Source organism: Portunus trituberculatus, chromosome 20, assembly GCF_017591435.1.
Source record: "Portunus trituberculatus isolate SZX2019 chromosome 20, ASM1759143v1, whole genome shotgun sequence".
Lineage (NCBI taxonomy): Eukaryota > Metazoa > Arthropoda > Malacostraca > Decapoda > Portunidae > Portunus > Portunus trituberculatus.
Genome location: NC_059274.1, coordinates 1570326 through 1582500, shown reverse-complemented (window position 1 = coordinate 1582500; position 12175 = coordinate 1570326). Strand labels below are relative to the sequence as shown.

The 12175-nt window shown below is 42.4% G+C and overlaps 1 protein-coding gene across 18 annotated transcripts in view; it reads left to right on the top strand.

Moving 5' to 3' along the window:
• Positions 1–12175, top strand: part of LOC123506759 (nuclear receptor coactivator 2-like) — a 158092-nt gene that overhangs the window by 132527 nt on the left and 13390 nt on the right. For 14 of the 18 annotated variants that reach the window (XM_045259080.1, XM_045259079.1, XM_045259074.1 and 11 more), the window contains 15 exons: positions 263–399; positions 699–926; positions 1514–1633; positions 2004–2113; positions 2383–2794; positions 3075–3590; positions 4073–4459; positions 4703–4871; positions 4984–5429; positions 5813–6019; positions 6448–6636; positions 6927–7109; positions 8694–8857; positions 9205–9454; positions 9764–10082. In XM_045259080.1, the coding sequence (XP_045115015.1) occupies positions 263–399; positions 699–926; positions 1514–1633; positions 2004–2113; positions 2383–2794; positions 3075–3590; positions 4073–4459; positions 4703–4871; positions 4984–5429; positions 5813–6019; positions 6448–6636; positions 6927–7109; positions 8694–8857; positions 9205–9454; positions 9764–10082 (3837 nt within the window). The remainder of the gene's footprint in view (positions 1–262; positions 400–698; positions 927–1513; positions 1634–2003; positions 2114–2382; positions 2795–3074; positions 3591–4072; positions 4460–4702; positions 4872–4983; positions 5430–5812; positions 6020–6447; positions 6637–6926; positions 7110–8693; positions 8858–9204; positions 9455–9763; positions 10083–12175) is intronic. The other 4 variants (XM_045259075.1, XM_045259065.1, XM_045259069.1 and 1 more) reach the window with 3 other exon arrangements.

The window sequence follows — 12175 nt, the reverse complement described above, 5'->3', positions numbered from 1 at the left end:
AAAGTTGAATAGTACATGTATAAGCACAAATCTACCTTATATAGAATTAGTGTTACAAAAGCGCAAATAAATCTATTTAATGTAAAGCTAACCAATGGATGTCTCTTCAGCACACAATAGAGCTGATCATTTCATATCAAGATGACTAACAAAGTGTGTGTGTGTGTGTGTGTGTGTGTGTGTGTGCGTGTGTGTGTGCGTGTGTGTGTGTGCGTGTGTGTGTGCACGTGTGCGTGTGCATGTGCGTGTGTCCCCTTGACAGGTTGGCCCAGTGAAGCAGCGTGTGAATCATCGAGGAGTCGCAGCTTCAACTGTCGCCTCCTGGTCAAGCCTCCAGATGACCAGGAGGAGACTATGGAAGAGAAGCAACAACGGGTGTCCCAGTATGAGAATATGCAGGTGTGTCTGTGCATTTGTCTGACTTTTTTTTTTTTTATTGTTTTGTGTATTAGTTTATTTTGTTAATTAATTTGTTTTTGTGTTATTGTGATATTTTATTGTGGAAGTGAAGCCCTTTTGTATGTCACATTTGTTTTTTCTGCTGTATTTATTCCATATTACAGTATTTATTTTCTCATTTATGAATATGTATTAAATACTGGCATGTCATCAGCCTGTCCTTTAGCACCATGCTGGATGAAACAACAATATACAATTAATGTCTTCTTGATGCACTAAATACTGGCATGTCTTTCCAGATTTCTGCAGTGCTTTTACCTTCGTTTATTGTGGACAAAAGTAACAGTGAATCCTTTGAAGGTGAAGGTCAACAGTGCCTAATTTGTGTGGTTCGGCGAATTCCTCCCAACGAACGCATCCAGGGAATCCCTGTCGAGCAGTTCACCACCAAGCTGGACATCCAGGGAACCATCATTGACATTGATGCCACCGGGGTGTCTCCCAAATACAGTCAGTACATCAGTAGGGTGAGTGGCCAGCAACCAGCATCTGTTTCTATCCTGTATTCAAAAACACTTTTGCACTGCACCTTTACTACTTCCAAGAAGACCATAGTCGAACTTATACAGGTTTTTAAGTGAGTTTCTGCAATTCTAGGGACAAATAACAAGAGTTGTTATTTTTAACTAGAAACACTGGTAAAGAGTTGCCTAACCATCACTGTGGTCTTTGGAAATAGTAGTGTGTCTAATATTAGCCTCTTTAGTGTAGTGGTGGTTGCAGATCAGGGTGTTGTTCATATGTATTGATTGATATGTATGCAGATGAGTAGCACAAACTGTATGGTATATCAAGTATGAGTGTGATTGCTGTAAATGAGTGCATGAGTCAAGATAATGATTTTACTTTGTTTTTTGTGAAAGTAAGAACGTAGTGAGTTCTGCTTTCACTGGAGTGAGGAACAAACAGTGTGTATTGTCCTGCAATCAGTGTATAGATGGTGTACAGTGGCGAGTGAAGCAGCATTTCGTGTTCTGCAATATTCACTGAAGGGAATGGTGAAGTGATGTACATATGGCATGAGTTGTAGTGATGAGTGCTGTGTGTGTTGCAGGAAAGAGTGAAGGAGCGATTTATTGAGCTGATTCACCAGGGGGACGTCACCAAAGTCACTGGCCATCTGAAGGAGACGCTGCAGGCAGGCCAGGCGATCTCTCAAGTGTACCGTGTTAAGGTGACTACTCCTGCTGCTACTACTACTACTTCTACTGCTGCTTCTTCTTCGTCTTCTTCTTCTTCTTCTTCTTCTTCTTCTTCTTCTTCTTCTTCTTCTTCTTCTTCTTCTTCTTCTTCTTCTTCTTCTTCTTCTTCTTCTTCTTCTTCTTCTTCTTCTTCTTCTTCTTCTTCTTCTTCTTCTTCTTCTGTTTCTTCTTCTTCTCCATATGAAATCAAATCCTAGGATTTTATGAGTAAGAGATCACTATGACATCAAAGAATACTGACATTAGAACCTTAACAATCCTCATTTCCTAGTACAGCATCGATGATGTTTTGAGGTGGTGTGGTGTTGCCACACTATAGTGTTGCCATGATGTGTGTTGCAGTTTGGGGGTGACCGCTGCATTCGAGTGCAGACCAAGTCTAAATTCTTCCACGACGCTGACGGGAGCCAGCCGGAGGGAAGCTACATTATGGCAACACATTCTATTATTGGGTAAGATGATGCAGGGGACCGAGCAAGGGTGAGGGATGTGTGGAAGCTGGCTGATTGCTAAAGTTTGATAAATTTGTTATTAGTAGTAGTTGTAGTAATATGATAGTTGTATTATTGATAGTAGTTTTTAATAATATTGCAATGCTTTTTCACTGGATACAGCAATCAGCTTATGGTTTATTTTTCATATAAAGTGACTTCCTGCTGTGTTTTAATGACAGTACCTCAATACATACTGGTGCTCACACTTACCCTGGTTGTCCTTGCAGGCCTTTCCAAGAAGGCAATGGTTCGGCAGCAGCAGAGAGATTGCTGCCAGGAACCTCAGGCAACGGAGGGTCCGTGCTGGACGAGTCACTGGCGGGGCGGCCGAGCAGTACAGGGGGGGCGGGGGATGACTCGGGTGTCAGCTCCCTCGGCGACAACACTCGACTGCGGAACCTCCTCAGTCACACGGAGAGCAGCGCTGACCTGGCCTCAGATAATCCAAAAAACAAAATTCTCAAGGATCTCCTGAACCAGAAGGATGAGGATGATGGGCAGAGCGGCCTGGTAGGCAGCGGTGACGGCAACAACAGCCTGGAGCGACTCATCTCCAGGGTGCCTTCCCACCACGACTTCAAGCCCATCTCCTGCCCCTCACCCTCTGTCAACTCTAACACCAACAACATGCTGAGAGATGTAAGCAATGGCTGTATCGTTATCACCACTTTACACTGACATGAATATTCTTTCTAACCATTAACACGGAGATGAACCCTCCTACTAGTCATGAACAGTGATTATAAAAAATCCCTCAACAGTCAACACTGTACTGAGAAACATAAGGGACTTTTGACCTTTACCCATGACTTTTGTACTGAGACGAACCTGCCTACTAGTCACAGATAGTGATTGTAATGTTCAAACTTGTGAGGGGTTACTGCAAAGTAGTCAATTAATATTGCCGTCCACTTTCCAGCTGCTGAATGATGACGATGACAACGAGAACAGAGATACCATTTGGGATCTCCTGGATAAGAATGCAGATGAGAAGAAGCCAGACCTCATCTCCGACTTCAAGCCACCGCAGGGACTAGGAGGAGCAGGAGGTGGCAATGCAGGTGGAGGAGGAGGTGGCGGAGGAGGAACTGGTACTGGAACAGGAGGTGGAGGCAGTGGAGGTGGAACTGTAGCTGGGAGTGGAGGAGGTGGAGGAAATAGTGGAAGTGGAGGTGGAAGTGGTAGTAATAGTGGTGGCAGTGGAGGAACAACAGGAGGAGGTGGAGGAAGTGTTGGACCACTCTCCTGTAACTCCACTTTATCTTCATCCAACACTCTGAGCACCATGACGGCCTCCTCCCCAAACCTACCCCAGTCAACCAGTGCCGGCCTGCCCCAGCGAGCCCACAGTCCCGACCTGCTCAGCACCCCAAGTAACCATAGAGGCCTCAAGCGTTCCAGCGATGAAGCTCACGACGGCAATCCCAATAAACAGGTACAGTGACAAGTGGTGACAACTCGAGGGAAAGTAAAGAATTGTGCAAGAAACTGCTTAGTCTGCATGTGGTAGTCCCAGTTTGAAATTACTTACTTATTTCCTCCAATCATACTCGTTGATAAATTTGGCTGATCTTCTGACAAGATCTAGTGGCTTTGAATGTTAAGGTGGTAGAGGAAGTCATTTTATTCAGAAATAGTTTTCCAAACATAGCAGTTTGATAAGATGTATTACTAGATTAAGTGTCTTATTATGTGTATGTTTATATGATGTTTGAGTCAATCTTTAGTGGTTTACCTTATATTTTTGTAAAGATATTATCTCAAGTATTTTACCAAAGGCAGTGGGAAGAACAGCTTCATGAATGTTATCTGTTATTTTCAAAAGGATGAATTCTAGAGAAGGATTTTTTGTAACCTATTATTATTCTCACTGAACATAAGTGTCTCAGATATTTTGTGATGTCTTGTTTCTTGCAGCAAATGATTAGAACATTTGAGAGTTTACTGGACCCATCACCCCCTGGGTCCTCCATGAGCCCTGCCCCGGTCCTGCATGGAGGACCCCCCACTCCTCTTGGTGGGCCCTCCACCCCCCATGGAGGCCCTACCACCCCTCATGGAGGCCCTTCCACTCCCCACGCTGGCCCCACCACCCCCCATGGCCCTTCCACGCCTCTTGGGAACAACACTGGAGGAGCAATTGCAGGAGGGGGAGGGGGAGGAGGTGGAGGAGGAGGGAGTGGAGGAGGAGGAATGGGATCTAACATGAATAACCAAGGACCGTCATCTTCCTCTAAGCTGTGGGAGAAGAACAAGATGCTGGCAACACTCCTGGCAAGAGATCCTGTTCACATCAGCCAGGGGGTGAGTTGTTCTCGTTTTCTGTAGGATCTTTATTCATTACTAAAGGCTTGTCTATCTTCTGGGGGATGTAGGAGTGTGGTCCTTGTGATGGTCCCTTTCCATCAGTGACTGCTGAGCTGAGAGTGTGAATGGTGAGTATGTGTGTGTTAGTGTGTGTGTGTGTGAGAGAGAGTTTCTGTATGTGTGTATCTTTATTATCTAATGGTTCCTACAAATGCTAATCCATCTTCATTGTCTCTTCAGCCCCTACCACATGCTAATCCACAAGGTTTGCCTCAAGAAAAGCTTCCAAAAGACTTGGATAAGAAGTTGCAGAATCACACGTGGCAGCCGTCTCGCAGCCAGGGCCAGCCCGAGATTCTGACACAGCTCCTTACTAACCGACAGACCAGCAAAGTCACTACTTCCATAGGTGAGTGTTTATCATTTTTTAACACCTGGTAAAAACACCCTCAAGCACTTACACACACACACACACTCTAGCATTCTCCATAACCTCTAATACTACTTCACTCTGCCCACAGGTTCAAGTAACTTGGGCCTCGGTTCTCAGATGCGCACTCCAGGCACCCACACTTCCATGATGTGCAACCAGTCCAGCCTCTCTTCACAGGGCCACGTTCCCTCCCAGCCTTCCTTAACCTCCCAGAGTGGCCATGGCGTGAAGAATATCAACTTGAGTGGGTCAGCGAGTGTGCAAACGTCTATGAGTGGCCAGGTGTCGTTGAGTGGCCCTGGGTCACTGGCAGTCAACAGTGGTGTGTCTGTGTCATCCCCTTCCATGTCCACCACCACCACCAACACGTTGCCTCCCTTCAAGGACTGCATGAAGTTGAATGTGCTAGGGACAGTGAGCAATAGTTTTCCAGACGGTTCTTTGCCTTCTATCACTACGGCCACCTCCTCCTTCAACACTATACACAACAATGATGATTATCTCCGAGAGACTGTTATAAACGACATTTTAGAGGTATGTGTTTCATATTTTGTTGGGTTGGGAGCCTTTAGAGATTATTGCCTATTTTCTGGGTGAACTTTACATATTGTGCTTATATATATATATATATATATATATATATATATATATATATATATATATATATATATATATATATATATATATATAATTTTTTTTTTTTTTTTTTTTTTTTAATGTTGCTCTAGCAAAGATAGATAAATAGGTAGATGGATGACATTCCAGAGCTACATGTGTCTATTTTTTTTTTTTTTTTAGAGTTTTATGTATTGTGCAAAGTTTTACCTTTTTTTGCATTTGTTAATCCTTTGCAATCTCCAAACTTTAGATCTCATGACAAACAATCACCGACATTATTTTTCTCTCTTACTTCCCAGATGACCAAGTCCTTTGCAGCCAATCCCTGTCCAGAGGAGTTAGGGCTGCAGCCGGAGTCTCTGCCTGAAGACTCGCAGCAGCCTCCATCATCATCAGCTCACGAGATCATGGAGATTCAGAAGATTCAGAAGTCGCTCATGTCAGACTTGGAGACTCCTGCAACACCAACAGTGACTGGTGCTGGCCCTCTACCTCCGTACAGCACTGTAGGTTCCAAGCGTGTCATCAGTGTTTCTCATTGCTTATTGTGGTTGTCATTGTATTCATCGATCTCCACACAGTTGTAAGTGGAAGTTTAGTGGTCTTATTCCTTTGAATTCCACTCTTATTTTCATTGTTTTACATTTTTCAAATTTTTTGGCCTTTATATATTTCTATCAGTGTTTACTTTGACTTTGTGGTGCTTGGTCTTTGTTTGTTTGGTATTTTCTCCTTGGTCTCTTATCTACTTTCATCAAGCTGTAGTATAAGAGTTGAGCTTTGTCTTAATTACTTGTCCTATGTTGTTACTGTTACTCTTCTCTTTCTGGCAGCAATCTATCCAGTCGAAATTCTCACTCTTCTCTCCCCAACTGTTTATCCAATACCTGTGTATTATCCTTTTATTGTTACTGTCTTTCTCTTGTCTCCCCAGCAGCAGTCTATCCAGTCCCGTAGTAGCTACCCTCCGCCCTACACTCATCGAGCAGTGCGGTTTCCCAACATGGGGCCGGCACCAGGGTCTGGCGGCGTCAACCTTGCATCCCTCATGGTGCGCCCCAACAACCCTCAGTTTGCTGCTGGGAATCCCACCTTAACGTCTCGGCCAACTCTTCCTAATCAGGTTTGGGATCTTGGAAACTGGATTAGTCTAATGATTAACACAGATGACAGCAAACAATGAGATGTAAACTTATCAACACACTGACAGGTCAAGAAATATGCTTAGACAGGCAACATCATCTATATAAAGGTAATACACACATGTGACACCAAAGAATGAAGTGTAAACTAACACACTCACACACATAGACAAAGACAAAGAGTGAGATGTAAAGAAATATACACAGACAACATCAAAGAGCGAGGTGTTAAGAAAATGTACATAGATAATAGTACACACTTGCATTTCAGCGTGCCAGTATGATGCTGAACCAACAGCAGACCCGGAATCGGCTCCTGCACGCCCAACAGCAGCAGGTGCTCGTCCCGTCCAACACGTCTGACGTCTCCCAGCCTTCCCAGACCTCCTACCAGAGCATGGATGACCTCTTCAACAACACCGCTGCTCCGCCAAACGTGAATGTCACTCTCCAGGTAGTCAAGCAAGGCCTCTCTCCCCTTTAATCAACATTTGATTCTAAGGGGAATAGTTCAATGTGTTTTAAGTCTTTTTAAATAAGATTTGACACTTGCTGGCCCATAGAACTCACAGACCCTTCAGACCTTCCTGTGTCTGAAAGGACTCCACGAAAAGACCATTTTGAGATTGTCCACAAACGTTACTGCTGTCTTTCAGAACTTCTTTGGTATTTTGGCTTTCAGTGTCATAGCAGAAGAAAGTAAGAGAGTAAGGAGAGTGTGAAGGCCAGTTGACCTACACAAGACAGTGTGTCAAGGTTTCTTTTGTAATTCTTTGATAGCTTTTCTTTTGATGTCATTATTAAAGAATTCAAGGAAGTAAGGAGGCTGCAAGTAGACCTTTATTGTGAATGTTAACAGCAACCACTTTTTAGTATGTGGTGTTTATATCATTGAAGTATTTCAAACTAAACCATAAATTTTATTTTCATTATGAGTATTCTTTTAGATAAAGAAGAGTTTTTTTTTATTTCATCAGCAGTTTTTACTATGAATGTTATGACAGTCTGTAAACAAGCTGATAGTGTACTAAGCATGTACAGGGTGTCCTCGAATTACGATGGAATTCCATTCCTATGCCACATTATGAACTGATTTTTGGTGTAGGTTGGAATCAGCCTAAATGAACACCTTCAGTACGTCACTTACCTTTGTTACTGCTTTAGTACAGAATGTCATAATCTAGAACACAAAGACCTATATTCTGTAATGGTATAAAACACATAGAGGACAAAAAAAATATAAGAAAAGAAAAATAAATCAGCAAGAGGCAATGTAGAGGGACAGGTTCTGCCAGCATCTCAACCATCAAATAGAGTGGCTAGGTTGTCGTAAACCGAGGACTCCCTGTAATAGTTTGGTGAGGTGTTGTTGGCAGGTGGTGATGTGTCTCGCTCACTGAACACAGCAAGGGACGCTTCTCAAATGTGTGGAAAGAAAAAGGGTTCTATAGACCATCAGGTTTTACTAAACTTTATGCCCTTTAAATTGATGTGGATTTTTTTGGTTGGTAAAATTGGACTGAGGCTTTTAGTGACCTTGAAGCTGAAAAGATATATATATATATATGTATACTCTGGTCCCTTGCTACAATGATGAAGAAAAGTACTTGTCTTCCTACTTTACTGAGTGAATCTGAGAGAGAAGGTAATAGATAAGATATAGAGACACAATTCTATGTGTGTGGCTTCCTTTCTATATATTACAACTCAGTATAACCTTAAAAAAACATTCCTTTGTCAAAAAGCACTAATAAATCTGTATTGGAAAGCTCTAAATGAACTTCAAATCAATATTGAGAAGTTTTATCCAAAGTATCCATGGCATTCTCAATAATTATCATTTGTCACACCATAGGGAAGAGTAAAGCATCACCAAGCATCACCATCACCAGGGACCAGCGTATACAACCATTGGATCTGTCAATATGAAATGAATGACATCAACTTGCATATATAACTTCATAGCTATTATAACAAACAATAGCTAGCATGCCCACCACTGCACCACCACTACATGCACACCTTGCCGTGATTTCAGCGTAATGTAGCAGAGTCTCAAACCTCTCCCAACTACAACCTGCTCAACTCGACTCTCGTGGGGGCTGGTCAGATGTCACCCGGCCAGCAACGCATTCCCCAGCCTCCATATTCCCCACACGGCCAAACCACATCCCCATTACCCGGCCAACAGTACACTACCAGGTATGAGAGGTTCATATATCAGGCTTGACAGATCAGGTATGAGACTTGGGTGTCAGGTGTGAGGTGTGAGTGCAGAGGTGTACTTTGTATACCAGCAGCATGAGTCAAGTTGCAGAAGTTATATACCATGTTTGTTTCTCAGAATGTAAGATATTAAGATGCTGCAAAAGGTGAATTTCCTAACTTTCTTTGAAGATTTTTGGATTTTTCTTGCCATTTTGGTGTTCTTGGTTTTTCTCATTGATGTTTGAAAGAAATCAAGTACTACTCATATGTCTTTGTTTGGCTGTCATTGTGTTAAACTGAATGTGAATGAGATAGGTAACACTTGACTCTCCTGATGGCAGTGGACAGATGGGAGGCTATCAGGGAGTGCAGGGCTCTCAGCTCTCCCCAAGACTCTCCCAAGGGTCACCAGCTCCACCAAACTACCAGCCAGGGAGTCAGCCGCTGCCCCAGATGTCCCCTACGGGTCCTGGCACCCCAGGCACGCCTGGGGTACAAGTTCCTCCCGGGCAACAGAGTCCTGTGTGGTCGTCCCCCAGCTCCCAGCGGCCCTCACTCATTTCACAGAACCCAATGCTTAATGCACAACTTGTAAGTCACTTCACTCCAGGCTGGGCTGTCCTTAAGTTTTTGCCTCCAAGATCACACTTAGATGAGCTTTTCCTTTTGTTTTTGTCACATGTTATGAAGTTATTGCACATTGAGTTGCATACTAGAACTCTCTTCAGTTTTCATTTTTCTGTTTTGGAGAAATACTGATTGCAGAATAAAGACTCTTGTTTGTATTGTTTGTATGTAGAAATGGTAATGCTATTGTATTTGTGTTACTTGGCCAATCAGTAATGACAGTATGTTCAGGAATTGAACAGATCAGTTTCTGAGTGGGTGCAATTCTTTCAGTCCTCTTTCATGAGAACCGACGGCACTCGGCAGTTTAGCGGTGGAGGGCGGCCGGGCCAGATACCCAGCATGAGATCCGTCCCCAGTCCTGGCCCTCGGCAGTCCCCCTACCAGGGCATGGGCCCCCCCACCCCTGGTGCTGGTGGTCAGGGAGACCCAGGCCCTTATCCTCCCTCCTCTCCACAGCAGGGACAAGGCCCATTACTTTATCAACAGCAGCAGCAACAGCAGCAACAACCACAGCAGCAACAGCAGCCACAGCAGCAGCAGTACCGCGGCATCCAGAGAACCATGTCAGCCCCTGTGGGAATGCCCGGAGGTAAGCCCCTGCCCAACTCCTGCCTAATGCGCTGACCTGTTGTGAATGCAAACTGAGGTTTCTGCATTGGTAGATTATCTGCATCTGAGGAACTGCTCTCTTCTTGCCCTGTATGGAGGAAAGGATGGAAGCAGTGCTGCAGTGCAGGGCCTTTCTCAGGTTTTTTTGGGCTCCACCTTTCGTATATTTAAATGGACACTTTCTACATTGACTACTTATATATATATATATATATATATATATATATATATATATATATATATATATATATATATATATATAGTAATACCGTAATTTTTCTCCAGTAGATAGTTAACATTGGTCTGGTTTGCTGTAGTTGGTTGTGGGACACTGGTGTATCTGCTCCATGGCATGGGAGAAACTCTTCACACATCTCACCATCCAGCTGCCCCAAAGTTTCCATGATACACACTTTCCTTCATTTTCTCTCTTTTCACCAGTGTCACTAATATGCCTCTTCCACACCTGTGACAGAGACCACATGAAAGTTGTGCTAAACCAAATCTGAACTAGATTAAGAGTCTTGCAGTTTTAGATAACACTTTGCCATCACCAATGAATTAGTGAAGTGTTTGGGTTGAATCAGACTTGTGCTGATCTTTCATATTCAAAGGGTTGAGGAAAGCCTTCAAATTCTCAGTTTGAATCAGTCTACAGGAAGCTGTCAGTTGTGTAGCAGCTTTGTGTAGGATTTTTGAAGATCCAGGTTTTAGTATGACAAATGAACAGCAGGAGTGTGTAAGGATTAAGTGTGTGGAAAGTATGTAATAAAGTGTTGTGTTACAGCCATCCACTGCAGTGAGTTTCAGTAGATGCCAGGAGTTTCAGTAGATGCCAGGAAAGATGGATAGATTGATAAATAGATTCTGCTAAATAACATTAATCTGATGTTTCACAAATTTTAAACCTGTATTTCAAATAAGGTAAAATAGTTAAGTAGTAGTAATAATAGTAATAGCAGCATTAGTAGTAGTATATAAGATAACTAGGTAGGTATGTAGTGAACCATTATGTGCTATTATAATAAAAAGGAAAATATTCTATGAACGTAACCAAATAATTCTCAAATGAATAAACCTAAATTTCAATTTGAAAAAAAAATAATAAAAAAAAAAAATAAATAAATAGTCATTCTCGTAGTAGTCGGTACTGAAATGTCATCCCTGTACATAATATTTTTTGTAAAGATTCTTGCCATGGGTGCATGCATTTCTGTAGTCACCGTCTAGTTTCAATTAGCCAAGCATTAGTGGCTTCTTTGCTTCATAGCGGCTCGTGATTCCTACTTTTATGTTTGAAGAGTTATTAGCCCTTAGTTTTGCTTGATATCCAATAATATCCTCCCTTGGTTCTGCCTGGCATCCATCCCTAAGACTAAGGAAGCGAGAGGAAAACTTCAATTCTCCAACACAGCAGTCAAGTTTTGAGTAGCATCTTTTTGCAGTCTTTCAATTTAGTGTTGGAAGTTGACTGAAGGAGGTTGCCTCTGTAGAATCTTGTTTTATACATTAACACTGAATCTACATAGGGTATCTTTTGCAGTTGATGAATAGGAGACTAGAAGCATTTAATTCCTTTCACTGTCTATTAGTGGCTGCAGCACACCCTGACAGACTGTAGATCAAGGAAGCCTCTGTTCTTCAGTGGCTGCTGTGAAACTGGAAGGCAATGAACACTCAATCTGCCTTTTTTTTCTTTTTTCATGATTTTTAAAAGTGGTACACCGTTACTAACAAGTTAATTTTAGCCTTTATTTGTTTTGATTTATTTTATTCATTTTTTTTTCCTTTTTGAGGTAGTTGGTTATGTATTGTTAAAAAGGAATCTGTTTGACCTAGAATGATATTATCTTGTGAGCTCTGGCTGACTTCATTCATTTACTTTTTTATTCAACCTTACTTTGATCTTTTCTTTATTAATCTCATAGATGATTTTCTTTTTCTGGACCATTTCCTAAAAATTCTCTCTCTCTCTCTCTCTCTCTCTCTCTCTCTCTCTCTCTCTCTCTCTCTCTCTCTCTCTCTCTCTCTCTCTCTCTCTCTCTCTCTCTCTCTCTTATTCAATATATTTCA